The 14,535-nt window shown below is 30.9% G+C and overlaps 1 protein-coding gene across 1 annotated transcript; it reads right to left on the bottom strand.

Annotated features, from left to right (window-relative positions):
• Nucleotides 1–3,874: 3,874 nt before the first annotated feature.
• LOC8258212 (nonsense-mediated mRNA decay factor SMG7) lies at nt 3,875–9,964 on the bottom strand. Its single transcript, XM_002525996.3, has 8 exons — nt 9,734–9,964; nt 8,885–8,995; nt 8,107–8,712; nt 7,843–7,965; nt 7,054–7,286; nt 5,033–6,966; nt 4,791–4,936; nt 3,875–4,468 (listed from the first exon to the last, which is right to left on the bottom strand). The coding sequence occupies exons 2-6, from the start codon at nt 8,954–8,956 to the stop codon at nt 5,052–5,054; spliced, it is 2,949 nt and encodes a 982-aa protein (XP_002526042.2). The 5' UTR covers nt 8,957–8,995; nt 9,734–9,964; the 3' UTR covers nt 3,875–4,468; nt 4,791–4,936; nt 5,033–5,051.
• Nucleotides 9,965–14,535: the final 4,571 nt, after the last annotated feature.

The following is a 14,535-nucleotide window of genomic DNA, read 5'->3' on the forward strand; positions in this document are numbered from 1 at the left end:
TTGGATAACACGCGAGAAACTTTTCGTTGATGTTGCAACTGCTCTCATTCTAGCTAAGCTAATGGCTTCCTTCAGGGATTTTGGCTATTCGAATTCCATCTGAAATTTTTGGATTTAGGCCTCCCATGAATATGCCAACTAATGCTTTTTGAGTCCATACATATACTCTATTGCCTAACCTTTCGAACTCTTTTTGGTACTCACATAAGGAACCTGACTGCTGTATTTTTGACAATGATTCATCAAAATTTTCACAATCAGTCTGTCCAAACTGAGACCATAATTCTTCTACGAAGATCTCCCATATTATCTCCTACTTTTCCTCTTGATAAGCCCTATATATCCACTGCCACCACTGATTTGCCTCACCTCCCAAGTGATAGGAAGCTAGAGCAACTTCCTGTGTGTTCTGATAGAGAAAGAACTGATTGACTCAGTTCACCATTCCGTAGGGTCGTCACCAGAATATCGAGGAAATTCAAGCTTAGCTAGCTTGGAGTTGAACACAAGCTGTCCCTCCTCATAATGCTCAGAAGACCACCCATTGAAGGATTTATTGCTATTAAGATTTCGTGCTGCTTGAGCATTACCTCAAAAATTTTATTAATTGCGACTTCAAGTCTTGAAGCCTATCAGTGACGCCAATTTCCATTTTGCTAAAGTTGTCTTGGAGACCTCCCAGCCCAGCTTTTAAATTCTCAATCCTTTCTTTATTGGTAGTCATAGTGGTTAGCTCTGATACCAAATGATAGGTCCCAGTCAAAAAATAATAATAATATTCTGCTTGTGGTAGGAATAAACCAGTGAGTTGTTTTGAATGATTCTTTTTTTTTTATATCCCCTTTATTGCAAATAATGAATGTATAAATACATAAAGACTCAACAACTATTCTTATAAGAATGGAAGTACTGGCTAGTGGCTAAGAAATAGCCACATTTATTTAAAACAGAAACATGACCAATTCAAACAAATCCAAATATTATAGCAGAGATATCTCAATTCAAATTCTTTGATTCTTGACTAGCATCCTCTTTGATCTTCGTAGCGTGTATCTATCAATATATAAGAACATTTTTTACTATACCTATAGTTTTACATTTTTAATTATTAGAAAATTTAAAAAATTTTAAATAACCAACAATAAATGTATCAATAAAAAATGAATAGGTAGAAGGAAATGTGGTTTGATATCAACATTTCCTATGAATATCAAATTAATTTTGTAGGGAAACATACTTTTTGTTCATTTATCAAAATTTTAATTATATATCTTGAAGAAATTAGATAGAATATTTGCATTCAAAAAGTAAAAATATATATATATTTGAAAAGAAATAAAATTATGATGTTCTTTAATTGTATAGATACGGAGCTTAAAATTAGCAATTAAAGATCACTTATTCATAATTTTTTTAATACTTCAGAAGACTGAAAGTCTTCAATATAATAATGAGATGACTGTAATTTTCATAGAGGCCGGCTGACATATTTTCATTCAAAGTAATTTAATAAATTAACTAAACATAAATATGAAGAAATATAATATATATGATATATATAGGATAAAGTTAAAAAAAACTATAACCTGTTTTGACGTTTTTATTTAAGGAACGAAATTTCTTATATCAAAGAAATACCATGTGTTTTATTTTTTTAATATTTTTTAAATACATATTTGTGTATTTATTTTTTATAGTTTTATATTTATTTACTTTAAACTATCACTTAATTATAATTTTAAAAGTAATATGACATCTAACAATCTATCATAGAGTTTATAAAAATATTAACAAATAATTTCTAGAAATTAATTAAATATATATATATATATATATATATATATATATATATATATTAATAATTTGTAATTTTATTAGTCCTATAAAATATATTTAATTATATTTTAAAAATTATATTTATTATAAATTAGCTTTCTAATCATAAGTTATTTTTTCAAATAAATAATTATTTTAATTCTAGAAAGTAAACTTTTATTTTAAATATTATATTTAATAATAAGTTAACTTCCTAATTATGCAGTAATTTTATAATCCCAAAAAGTATATGATATATACATTTATTAAATCAAGAGTTGTATTTGTTTTTGATACATAAATATTATAGAAAATATATATTTTTAAATAATAAATTACTTTCCTACATAAACAAAATTCTAATTTTAGGAAATAACATTTTATTTTATGTTTTTAATATTATATTAACTAATTTATTAGTGTTTTAATTTTATAATGACTTTTTGGTATAAAAAATAGCATATCAATGATATTTATAATATTAATTTTATATAATTATAAACCAACTAATAAATATTTTGTTAATAATATCTTTATATTAGAATTTTATTAAGGATGATATTTAAAAATATTTTATATTATTATTATTATTATTATTAGAAATGTGATAAATAATTATATAAGTATTGAAAATTCTATTAGATTTCTTATAAATTAATTTTTTGTTATTATTTATAATTACTATAATAATAACATACTTGTAATGTACGGGTAAACAACTAGTTAAACTAGTTCTAGAAAAATTAACTCAATTTCATAAACTCAAGTTTTTATAAAATTCTACATTTACAGCAAGCTGACCGATTACTCAATATTATAATCTTGACTTTCAGAATGGCATTTGAAGTTTTCATTTAATTAATATTAAAGAGAACTATATGTCAAAAAGCATGGTTTCTTTGAATATTAGATGGAGACCAAATATATAATCTTATTGTAATAATGAAAAGGAAATACAAATGGTCCCTGCCTCCATTGCAAAATAAAGAAAAACAGTCTTGAATAATTGATCCAAGATCTGAATAATCACAGGCATTAAAGACAGCCAGACAGGCATCAGCTTCAAAAGTCACATTAGAAACAGTAGGAGATATTACCCATGATATTGCATTTTCAGAGCAAGAGCAAGAGGTTCGGCTTCTCTAGAGCAGAAAAGGCCATCAATGATTCTGCTAAGAGTCACCAAGAATCATACCAAAAACCTGTAGAGCCAGAGGCTGAAAATGATGCAGCAACGACATTGCAATTTAGAGACCCAGCTAGAGGTGGTGACCGAGAAACAGAACCCTGATTAGTTTTCCCAGTGTCGAGGAACTCATAGCAGGAGAACATGATGGAATTCTTCCAAATTTTCGCATTCCTTTGATTCCATAAGATGGTGCAAACCCCGCTCTCCACAATTTAAAAATTTGAAATACCATTCTCTGAAATTCTTGGATCACATTTTTATGGTAAAACCTAATTTTTATAGATTTAGACCTTTTCTCTTTTTAACTGGGAAACTAATAAATTTAAAAATCACTGTCTAAATTTCTGAATACAAACTCCCCCCACCCCCCTAAGTACTGCAATAAGGTACTCTTGGATTCACAGATCCCTATCAGGGAGATGCAAGACTGCCTTACAATTGTTCCTTTCGTTCACACAAGCTCTTAGCTCCACTAATTGAACACAGCGACTTCCACAACTTTTCCCCTGCCCATTTTTACAACTCCTAACCTCAATCAAAGCTCTTCGCACTTCCTGCCGTCCCAAACATGAGTGTTTCATTTTGATTTTTAGAAAACCACCTTTTTATTTATAAAAATAAATAAAGTTCATAACATAAAATTTGAATCTAACTAAAAAAACATGAATAAACAGCATTGAAAACATTTTACTTTACGCGCACAAGATTTAAATAAAAAAGGCTACTTTTAATACCAAAATTCACAAAATAAACATGCACCCAAAGAGAGCACACAACTATAAAAATAAAAATAAGAAAACCATGCCAAGCACAATTACACATTTATGGTAAAGATTATGACTAACAAGACCACAAACTGCGAACATCATATAATATTCGACATAGGAAATATGTTCCATTCCATGGTTTATTTCCCAGAAGTTAGGGAGCAACCCCAACTCCCAGACATAAAACTAAAACATCATTGGTCACTTGTTCCACATACACGGTAAAGTATGATTTCAAACAAACAGCCAGTACAATAGAACATTTAACACGTTGATCTAGACACGACCATCATACTCATAACCATCCACATTATAGACTATCATAATTACCATATAATCCTACCGTCCCAACTTCTGATGCCCTTATCATACCCTAAGCACCCTTCTGCAACAGAGATCTGGATATATCTGGCATAGAACCAATTCAGGGCACTATAAAGTCAACACCAGCCAAATGATGATAGCATCAGCAGTTCTGACAGTTAGGGCGAGATGAAAGTTGAGTTAAATGGTGACTACACCATCTCTTTATTCCACCAACTCCTCCAAATATAAGCCCAAAACCAACAGTTGCTCTTATTAACACATTCTATCTCCAACCCATGTAACCATATAAAGGCATTTACTTCTTAGGAAATTTCGCACCATAAAGATGTTCCAATATTTGTCTTCCCCATACAGGAGAGCTCCGCGAAATCTGCATTCAAACGGAAGTCATTAAAGTGCAAATCAATGCATCTGCTTTTCAGCAAAAATAAACAAGTTACAGACACATCTGCATGTCCACACAATCTAAAAGAAATATTCTGTTGGAACAGATGTCTACATGGGGCTTACATCCAAAGAGCATTAAGCGGATCGTATCATTAATCACTATCAGACATGCCAATTTAACGAATTTATGTTGGCATTTAATTATCAAGTATCAACCAATATAAAAGAGCATTCAACAGAGAGAGAAGGGTCATGCTGGCATTTCATGGGTGGGAAGGAATAGAATAAAGCAGATAGACACTCACTTGTTCAGTAGCAAGCACCAGCAAAGAGCCAAAGCCACCCATGCTCCAACACAAAATTAAATTTGAAATTGACAAAGGCTGCAAAGTTGGAGTTCATATTTGGTAGCAAGAGGACACAGTACATTCACCGAAGTCATTCTCGGAACCTAAAGATAGGAATAATTACATTAAAATATTTCATAAGCAGAGGATTTGCATTTGTTAATTACATGTCCAAGCATTGGGTAAAAATATTATCTTACCATTGCTTTCATACTCATCTCACACAAGATAACGACTACTCCAGATAGACTTTCCGTGATATTGCTCAGGCATTGGAGTGAACTGCTGATTTCCATTTAAGAGTTGTTGCTGCAGCTGCTGCTCTTGCTGTACTCTTAGATGCTCAAGAGCCTGGTAGTTCTGCCAGCCATTCTGTTTTTCTGTCTGGAACTGAACTGACGGTACCTGTTTTCCGGGAAAAGGGAAGCTGACTGTCCCCATCAAGCCATTATTGCTATTAATGTACTGAGGCATGGCTTGAGAAGTGAAATTAGCTGCAGTATTCAGTCCAGAACCTTTTGTTGACGATGACAACTGATAGCCATCCAACCAGCTATAATCATCTGCTAGTGAATTCCCACTCATCAAATCTGAACCAGAAACAGGTTCATTAAATTGCTTAGGAGGAACATGACTAAAGCCTGGCGGAGGCCCAAGGTGCCTTACAGGTCGACTAACCGGACTTTTTCTCATGCCTGCTGGCAGAGCCATCGAGGTCTTCACAGCCAAACTTTCAGCAAGAACTCCAGATGTTATCACATCAACGTTTGATGGAACCACACTTTCCAGCATTTTTGTCTGATTATAGAACATACCACTAGTATTAACATTTGCAGGTTGTTGAATGGGAACTGAACGTACAGGAGGATGGGCCATGCCTAAATCTTTTGGAAACTCATGTTCTGCTACATGCCCATTCTCCATGAACCTGACAGCTTTCAAGCTATTTGCAAGTGAAACAGCTTCTTCCATTAACCACTTTGAGGTATGTGGTTGAATTGGTTGTTGTAGATTCTGCTGAGTGCTAACCCCAGAGGATACAGTAATTTGAGAACCTGCATCAAAAGCAGCCTGCTGCCGCATATCAAGAGCACCACCGTAAAATTTCATATCAGCTACAGATAAATCTTCACTTGGTTTCATGCCATCAAGTGGGGTCCATTCCGCGCTAAGCACATCATTTCGCTTCTCTGGCACTGCAGGTCTGAAAACAATGACTTCATCCTCTTCATCCCCTTCCACATATGGCTGTGGATTAGGCTGCAGGACACTCATGCTAATTGTTTGTTCAGGCTGAATTTCTTGCAATAGGTCATTAGCTTTTGGCAAAGCAGAATCAAACGTCAACAAGCCATCATCTGAAATTTGATGCCCCGTGCCTATGACAAACTTCTTCATCCTTGAATCATAAAAAACTGTTTGTTGACCAATCTTAACGATGTTTGATAGAGCCTTCCCAGCTGCCAGAATCCTTTTAACTCTAGATATTTTCTCCTTGCTGCCATCACCTCCATAGGAGTGCTTCCTCGAAAAATCCAAAATGGTTTGAGCAGGGAGAATCGGTAAAAATCCTCTCAATTCAAAATCTTCCCACAAAGCAATCCGATTTCCAGTTTCCCCTTCTTCATAATGGCTCATGTTATTAAAGCATGTGTCATCTTCATTATCATCAAGGGACGTCGACCAAAATGACAAGATCTTATTCAAGAAGGATATGCAATGGTTCCAAAAGTTTGATCTAACAGCAGCCTGTTTCTCGTCTGCATCGCTGCCTGATGCAACATCAGGACAGCAGGCCAACCATTCCATAAAAACCAGAATGCCAGGTAAGAGATAACTAGAAGAAGGATCTCGCAGCTGCACAAACCTCTCTAACATGTGTCCCATCAACTCAAATACTGCAGTAAATGCATTCTGAAGCAGAACAGCACGCTGCACAATTTCTGCATATGTCTGACCTTCACTCTCTCTTTTAACATTGTGGATAGTAAATATAAGAATAGAGATAAGCCGAACAATGAAAAGGGCATGATCGACAGTATCTGGACCAAAGTTCAACTCTTCTGGCCCAGAAGAAAGAAGAACACAGAATTCACTGCTGACAGAAGAGAGGACTTCAGCAAATGTCTCCAGGCTGAACAAAAAATAGAAAAGTAAGAATCTAAATACAAGGAATTAGAAAAAAAATCCACCAAATCAGTTACTTTCTGAGACAAATGACCTGGTGCGTGTGAAAAGAATGCCATTCAGGCGGACAAAGCGAATGCAAAAAGATTTATACATCTCATGGACATTAGATGTCTTTTCAGTGTCACCATTGGCTTCCAAGTTGGTGTCTTTAGATGCAGGCTTTGCTTCCCCTTTCCCTCTTCCCTTGTTGGTCAAGCACCCAGATGAATCCTTAACTGCGAGACCTTTTGTATCCCCGAGCAGTTGGGTGTAACTTTGACGGTTCTGCCAAAAAACAAAATAAAAATTAATAACGTCTTCCACTACATCAATATCTAACTAAAACAGAAGCACCATGAAAGAAAGGTAAAAAGAACTAAATTTTTCATTTTCATCATCAGATTCCCTCTCCAAGTATCCAGAATCCAAATCCCGAAAATTTAACCCATTTAACAAGCAATTGCTATGATAACCTAAAAATTAACTGCTTGCACTGTTCATCATACAAATGCAATCATTTGTATTAAACTCAGTTGTCAGAAAGAAAAGACTTAGGAAAAGGAAAAGGAAAAGGAATCCACAATAACAGCCTACAGAAGCTTTGCACTGACATTGAATTCCTAGATTTAATCATGCCCAATGACAATAGCGCATAAAAATGACAGATGATACATCTCCACATTTTTCTCCCTCATTAATGCTCGATTCTCAAGAAACACATAAACATCTTACCCACATTCAACATTCTTCTGTCTAACAAGGAAGCAGATGTGGAAAGCAGATTCAGCAAGAAACATAGTAGTGGCATATGAGAGCAAAACAATCAAAAAGAAAAGAATACCTTCTCAAAAGCAAGAATCAAGTTATCTCTTGCTGTCGTAAAGGGATTATCAACTGCCAGACTCCTAAAATAACGATACACTGCCGCCAATTCATCTCCCGAATAGGAAGCCAAAATAGCAAGCTGAAATAAGCAAAAGGCTTGTCAAACTAAAGAGACCAGAAACATTAAAAGAACAGAAAAGCACAAAATAAACATATCATAGCAAAAAATAAAAAATGACTTGTTATAGAACAACAGCAAATAGTATAATCAAGGACAAACCTGATTATGGGGGTTCCCACTTGATGGCCAAAGAGATGCAGCTTGTAAGTAGTAACTTGAAGCTGCTGCATACTCGCGTGTTTTAGAATCACCCTCCCCATATAGTCCCTTGTATCTTGCAAGGTCACCCAAGTATATCAAACAGCGATGACAAGAGATCAAACCTTTCTTCATGTCAGCAAATTTTTTCCCATCTTTCTCCAAGACAACGCGATTATCTGAATCTTCAGAAAAATATGCCAGGGGAAGCCCATACTTAGCTCTGATTTTCAGGATCAAATCATGATAAAACCCAGTTGCTTCTGAAAGAAATGTTTTAAACTGCAGCCTTATCTTTGTAACACGGTCAGGCCGAGAAGGAACTTTGGCACCCTGAGATGTATTAGAGTTGGCAGATGCTAGAGCAGCACTGAAGTGAGCCCTTAGTTCCTCGATGCGTCTATAATGCAACTGCCAAAGAGCATATTCTATGTTGTGCTGCTCAGAAAAACCATGATCCTCAAGAACTATGGCTTCATAGTTCTCACGCATCTGTTGCCAGGCATTGGGGTCCGATGGAATTCTTGCCTGAGCTGACCTCCGACGCTTATTCTCCAACTCAATATTCTACAAAGCGCAATTTTGACAAAGGTTTGAACCATGATCAGGAATAATATATTCTAAGCAAAAGAAAATAGTTGCATCGACAAGAGAGGAGTTAGAAAGAGAAAAAGAGAAAGAGGAGTTCTCCAATAACCAGACATATGAAGTGAATTTTTAAAAGGAAATGAGGAAATACCTTTTCATAAAGGCGTTCTGCACGCTCCCTTGATGAAGGAGCAGACATCTTATCCATCTGCACAATCATCATCCATCAAAGTATACTTGAATACTTTCAAGTTGCATTCCCCTGACAAAACCAAGAAGTAATCAACCACAAAAAGTGTAAAATGGAGATAATACATGGCTAAAACTTCTTTCTTAGGAGCCCCTTTTTGTTTTTGTCATAGTTGCATTCACACAATCCCATTGTTTCTTTGGTATTCATATAGTTGCTTTTCAAAACACATTATTACATGCATTAACCACTACAAAAAGTTGACCTAATTATTAAACAACTTGTGCAAAATCAAGTTCTTGTTCTGCGAAAGGCATCCAAGCACATAAAATAAACCCTCGCAATCTTAATTTTCTATACACAAGTAAACAAAAAAATAAATAAATATTATTTACCGTAAATAAACAATTTTAAATATGATTTAAGGATCATATAAAGCCTCTCAAATTACCAAAATCATCATTCCTTCTGATTTTAACAAACCCTAGCTTTTGGCAGCGAAGAAAGCAATAATCCTAGAATAAAAATAAAAAAAGTCAACAGCTCGATTTCTTTCTGTTTCCGATTCCAAAACTCAAAAAATCAAAATTTAACCCAATCAAACGAATAATTAATTTCAAAAGAAAAAAAATTCCTATCAAATAACAATATCAAAGGAAACTATTAACCGATCCGGTGTTTCGTCTAACAAAATCGAAGAGCAAATAATATTATGTATGCAAACGAATAAAATATCAAAAAAGAAAAAGCAAAAAAAAAAAAATTGAAATCGAACCAAAAAAAAAAGAAAGAGAAACAGAAAAGGCGTACCTGAAGAAGAAACAGATCTAGAGAAAGTACGGTTTGATGGATCAAAGCACGGAAAGGTTAATTGGGGACAATAAAAATAAATAGAGAGAATTAGAGAGGGAGATTTGGATTAGGGTTTGTTTGTTTGGTGAGAAAGCAGGGAGAGAGGCAGATGGAGAGCGAAAGGAGAGAGAAAGAATGGGCTTTTTGGTCCGATATTAGGGAGATGAGGCTACAAATTCAATGCGTTTTCCTTCTCTCTTTCATCTTCATTCCTCACAGGCGGCTATTATACGACACCGTATTAATTCCCCGATTTAGTAAATATTCTAATTTCTTTTTCTATAAAGTGAGGTCTTATTTTTGACCTAGTTTAATTTTGAAGTAATTCTTTTATTTCGGTTTTTTCTTTTAAAAAAGAAAAAAGGGATGGCGTTGAGTTCACGCTCCTGGATGTAGAGTCTGTGTCACGCTCTAGATCTCATAGTTATTCATATTTTATTGTTTCGTTACGGTAATTTCAAAGGATAAATATTATTTATTTTTTCAGTTTTAGTTTAATATATAAGTTGGTCTTTTTCCTTTTTTATTACATTAATTTTTTTAAAAATTTTAATAACAGTAATTACTATTTTATTTCGTGTTAATCGTATATGACTGAATTAGTAATTTAATATTATAATTTAATTTTTTAATTTATTATCAAGTATCAAACTCGTCTAAAATTAATTTTGTTATCATATTATAATAGAATCTTGTTTTTAGTGCAAGTTAATTTTAGTATTTAATCAAAATAGTAATTTTTTTTCCTGCTCTAACTTTTTATTTCTAATACAATTTAATTCATGTAAATTTTAAAATCTTAGAACTATTTATATCTATAATAATATTATTAAATTATTATATAATTTAATTTTAATTATTAATATAAAATAAATATTTTAAATTAAAAGTATCATTTTTTGTTATTTTTATCATATATTATAGTTAAACTATATTAAAAATAAAAAGTAAATCAAAAAAATTATATTTTAATCTAGCTAAATAATCTAAACACTAAGTTGATAAGTCCATTATCAATAAAGAAAACCATAATAATATTATATGTTAAAAATGAAGCTTTTTATCAACCATTAAAATGAGATTAATATAAATAAAGCTTTTATTTTTAATATAGTTTAATTTTAGTGTTTAATAAAATAATGACTTTTAACTATTTATTTTACTTACAAATTTAAAATCAAACTATATTGTAATTTAATAATATTAAAAAAAGTGTTTATAATACGTTTAGATTTTTTTAGAATTAAATTATACTAAAAAAATAAAAGACATAAATAAGTAAAAAATATTAAATTTATTATTTTAATTAGACACTAAAGTAAATTTATGCTAAAGTAAGATTTTATTCTAATTTAATAATAAAATTGAATTTGGACGAGTTTCATACTTAATAATAAATTTAAAAAGTAAATTATAATATTAAATTACCAGTTTAATCCTTCAACTAACAGAAAAGGGGATAATAGTTAGTTTTGTTAAAACTCAAAGAGATTTTGATGTAATAAAAAAAATATAAGGACTGATTTATGTATTAAACTAACCTCAGTGGGTAAATAGTATTTAACCATAATTTTAATAGAAATTTATGGATCTTCTTTCCACAAAGATATATTTTTTTCTTTTAGAGCAAATGAAAAGAGATAAAAAAAATTATTAATGATAGTAATTCTCTTTGGACGTGGGTATATGGGTTCTCTTCTATTGCGTAATGTTCATATAGCTACAGCTAACTTGGACAGAATCCAAGATTATCACCGCAACACCAATCATGGAGCCACACAGAAAAATCAAATCAAAAGCATAGACATGGGCACTCTTAAGAAATGCACTCAAAAAAACTGTCTCTATAAAATTTCAAAGTTAGCACCTTAGGTGAAAAATCGTTCGATCATTAAGTTAGCACCTTAGGTGGTTTATGAAGATGCTTCAGTCTCATCATTAGTGAGTTTTTAATCTTTTAATACGAGAAAAGAATTTATTAATGAGTTTCAAAAATTTAATCATTAAAAAATAAAATAAAAATTGATTAAGTAAAGTTTTCTCTATTTGTCAATCTTAAATATTTATTAATAAAATTAAAAGAAGTTGAGCAAGTCTTTTTCTTTTATACTTCTTATAATTATGTTTTTAAATCTTATCCATATTGAAGATGTACTATTCAAATTCATGAATGAAATATATATCTTTCTTATAAGAAATTAAAAAATAAAAAGAAATATGTTTAGAGTAGAAGTCTAGCCATAATATTATTTATGTATTTTTAAATCAGGTAACTTAAGAATATTACTTAATTGATCTAGTTAAAAATAATAGAATTTTATTTATTTTGAATACTATAATATTTCATATGATCTAGTTTTCTATCATTACAAATATGTCAAAGCAGAAACCTTCGAGTAGACTTATGTTTCAATAATGAATTAAATAGAAGCTAGTAGATATGTGACAATTTAATCTAGAAAAGTGGTCTGATTAGGGCATGAAGTGAACATCGAAACAATAGCAAAATGTCAAACAATCAGACTCTTTTTAAAAATAAAATAAAGACTATTTTGAAATACTCATACATATACTATATTTATCTACAATTTTCAAAGGATTTATAGTTTTAGAATAATTTTTGTTGAGTTTAAAATATAAGTGTAGAATACTTTCGTCTTGTGAGTTTTGAACAAAAACCAAATCTAGAGAAATAAAATATAACTTATAGAATGATGATGAAATTATTAACTTTAAACTGAGAACTCTTTGTTACAAGTTAAAATCTTACCAATCACATTACACCCTATAATTTTTATTGTCGAATGCAGTTTTATGCTAATGGATCATACTCGTACCTATATATGCTTTAGAGATTTTGTCGTGATCTTATAAAAGTCACCTCTGTCTACACTCATATAGGTGATTTCATAAAGTATATTCTGCAATTAAATACACTCATAAGAGTTATAAAATTTACTGAGAGCTTTTAGCTCATCTTTTCATTTATTACAGTCTAGCATACTCATAACATAAAAGAGAATAAAATTTATTATACAAGCAGGATTAATAAATAACTTGCTAATATTTATATGAACCTTATGTATGGTATCTCGAATCATAAGATTGATCGTTATCATTGTTGATGTCTCAATTAGCTTAAGTCTCAGTCCTTTAATACTTTATTAGTTTTTTTAAAATATTTATGAGGGTTTAATGAGAGCATCAACCAAATGTACTTCTGATTTTACTAATGAATTTTAAAAAATCTAATCATTAAAAAAAATTGATTAAGCAGAGTTTTCTCTACTTGTCAATCTTGAATCTTTATCAATATAATAAAAAAAATTGAGCAAGTCTTTTTCTTTTTTACTTTTTATAATTATGTTTTTAAATTTTATCCATTCTGAAAATGTACTATTTAAATTTCATGAATGAAATATATATCTTTCTTATTAAAAATCAAAAAATAAAAGAAATATGCTTAAAATAGAAGTATACCTATAATATTATTTATGTATTTTTAAATCAATTAACTTAAGAATATTACTTAATTGATCCAGTTAAAAATAATAGAATTTTTATTTATTTTGAATACTATAATATTTTATGCGATCTAGTTTTCTATCGTTACAAATAGTGTCAAAAGTATAAACCTTTCGGTAGACTTATGCTTCAATAATGAATTAGGTAGAAAGAAGGTAGTAGATATGTAACAACTTAATCTAGAAAAGCGAAATGATTAGGGCATATGAAGTGAACATCGAAATAACAGCTAGATGTCAAACAATGAGACTCTTTTTAAATAAAAAATAAAGACTATTTTGAAATACTCATATATATACTACATTTATCTATAATTTTTAAAAAATTTATAGTTTTTAAGTAATTGTTGTTGAGTTTACAATATGAGTATAGAATGCATTTATCTTGTAAGTTTTGGATAAAAATCAAATCTAGAAAAATAAATATAACTTATAGAGTTATGATGAAAGCTTTTATAAACTAAGAACTCTTTATTACAAGTTAAAATCTTACCAATCACATTACACCTTACAACTTTTATTGTCGAATGCAGTTTTATGCTAATAGATCATGCTCATACCTATATATGCTTTAGAGATTTTGTCGTATTCTTATAAAAGTCACCTCACTCTACATTCATATAGGTGATATCATAAAGTATATTCTACAATTAAATACACTCATAAGAGTTATAAAATTTACTGAGAGCTTTTAGCTCATCCTCTCATTTGTTACAGTCTAGCATACTCGTAACATAAAAGAGAATAAAATTTATTATACAAGCAGGATTAATAAATAACTTGCTATTATTTATATGAACCTTATGTATGATATCTCCAATCACAATGTTGATCATTATCATTGTTGATGTTTCAATTGGCTTAAGTCTCAGTCCTTTAATGCTTTATTAGTTTTCTTTAAATATTTCTGAGGCTTTAGTGAGAGCATCAGCCAAATGTACTTCTAACTTTGCATAATCAATGAACTCAATTCCATCCTTTAATAGTTATTTACCCACAATATGTCTCACCCAAATGTGTTTGTTCTAAAGGTATTTTTTCTTTACAATGACAATTATCAATTAGCAACCAATGCATAAAAGGTGTTGATTTTACCCAATGTATACTTGCTATGAAATTTCTCAATCATTCAACCTTAGTACCAGCAATTCCAGAGTTATAAACTTTGAATCATAGTATTAATTATCTAATCTCCAAGTAACTGCACACATACCAAGAGTATGCATAACCATGAAT

The sequence above is a fragment of the Ricinus communis genome, chromosome 1 (assembly GCF_019578655.1).
Source record: "Ricinus communis isolate WT05 ecotype wild-type chromosome 1, ASM1957865v1, whole genome shotgun sequence".
NCBI classification, from domain to species: domain Eukaryota; kingdom Viridiplantae; phylum Streptophyta; class Magnoliopsida; order Malpighiales; family Euphorbiaceae; genus Ricinus; species Ricinus communis.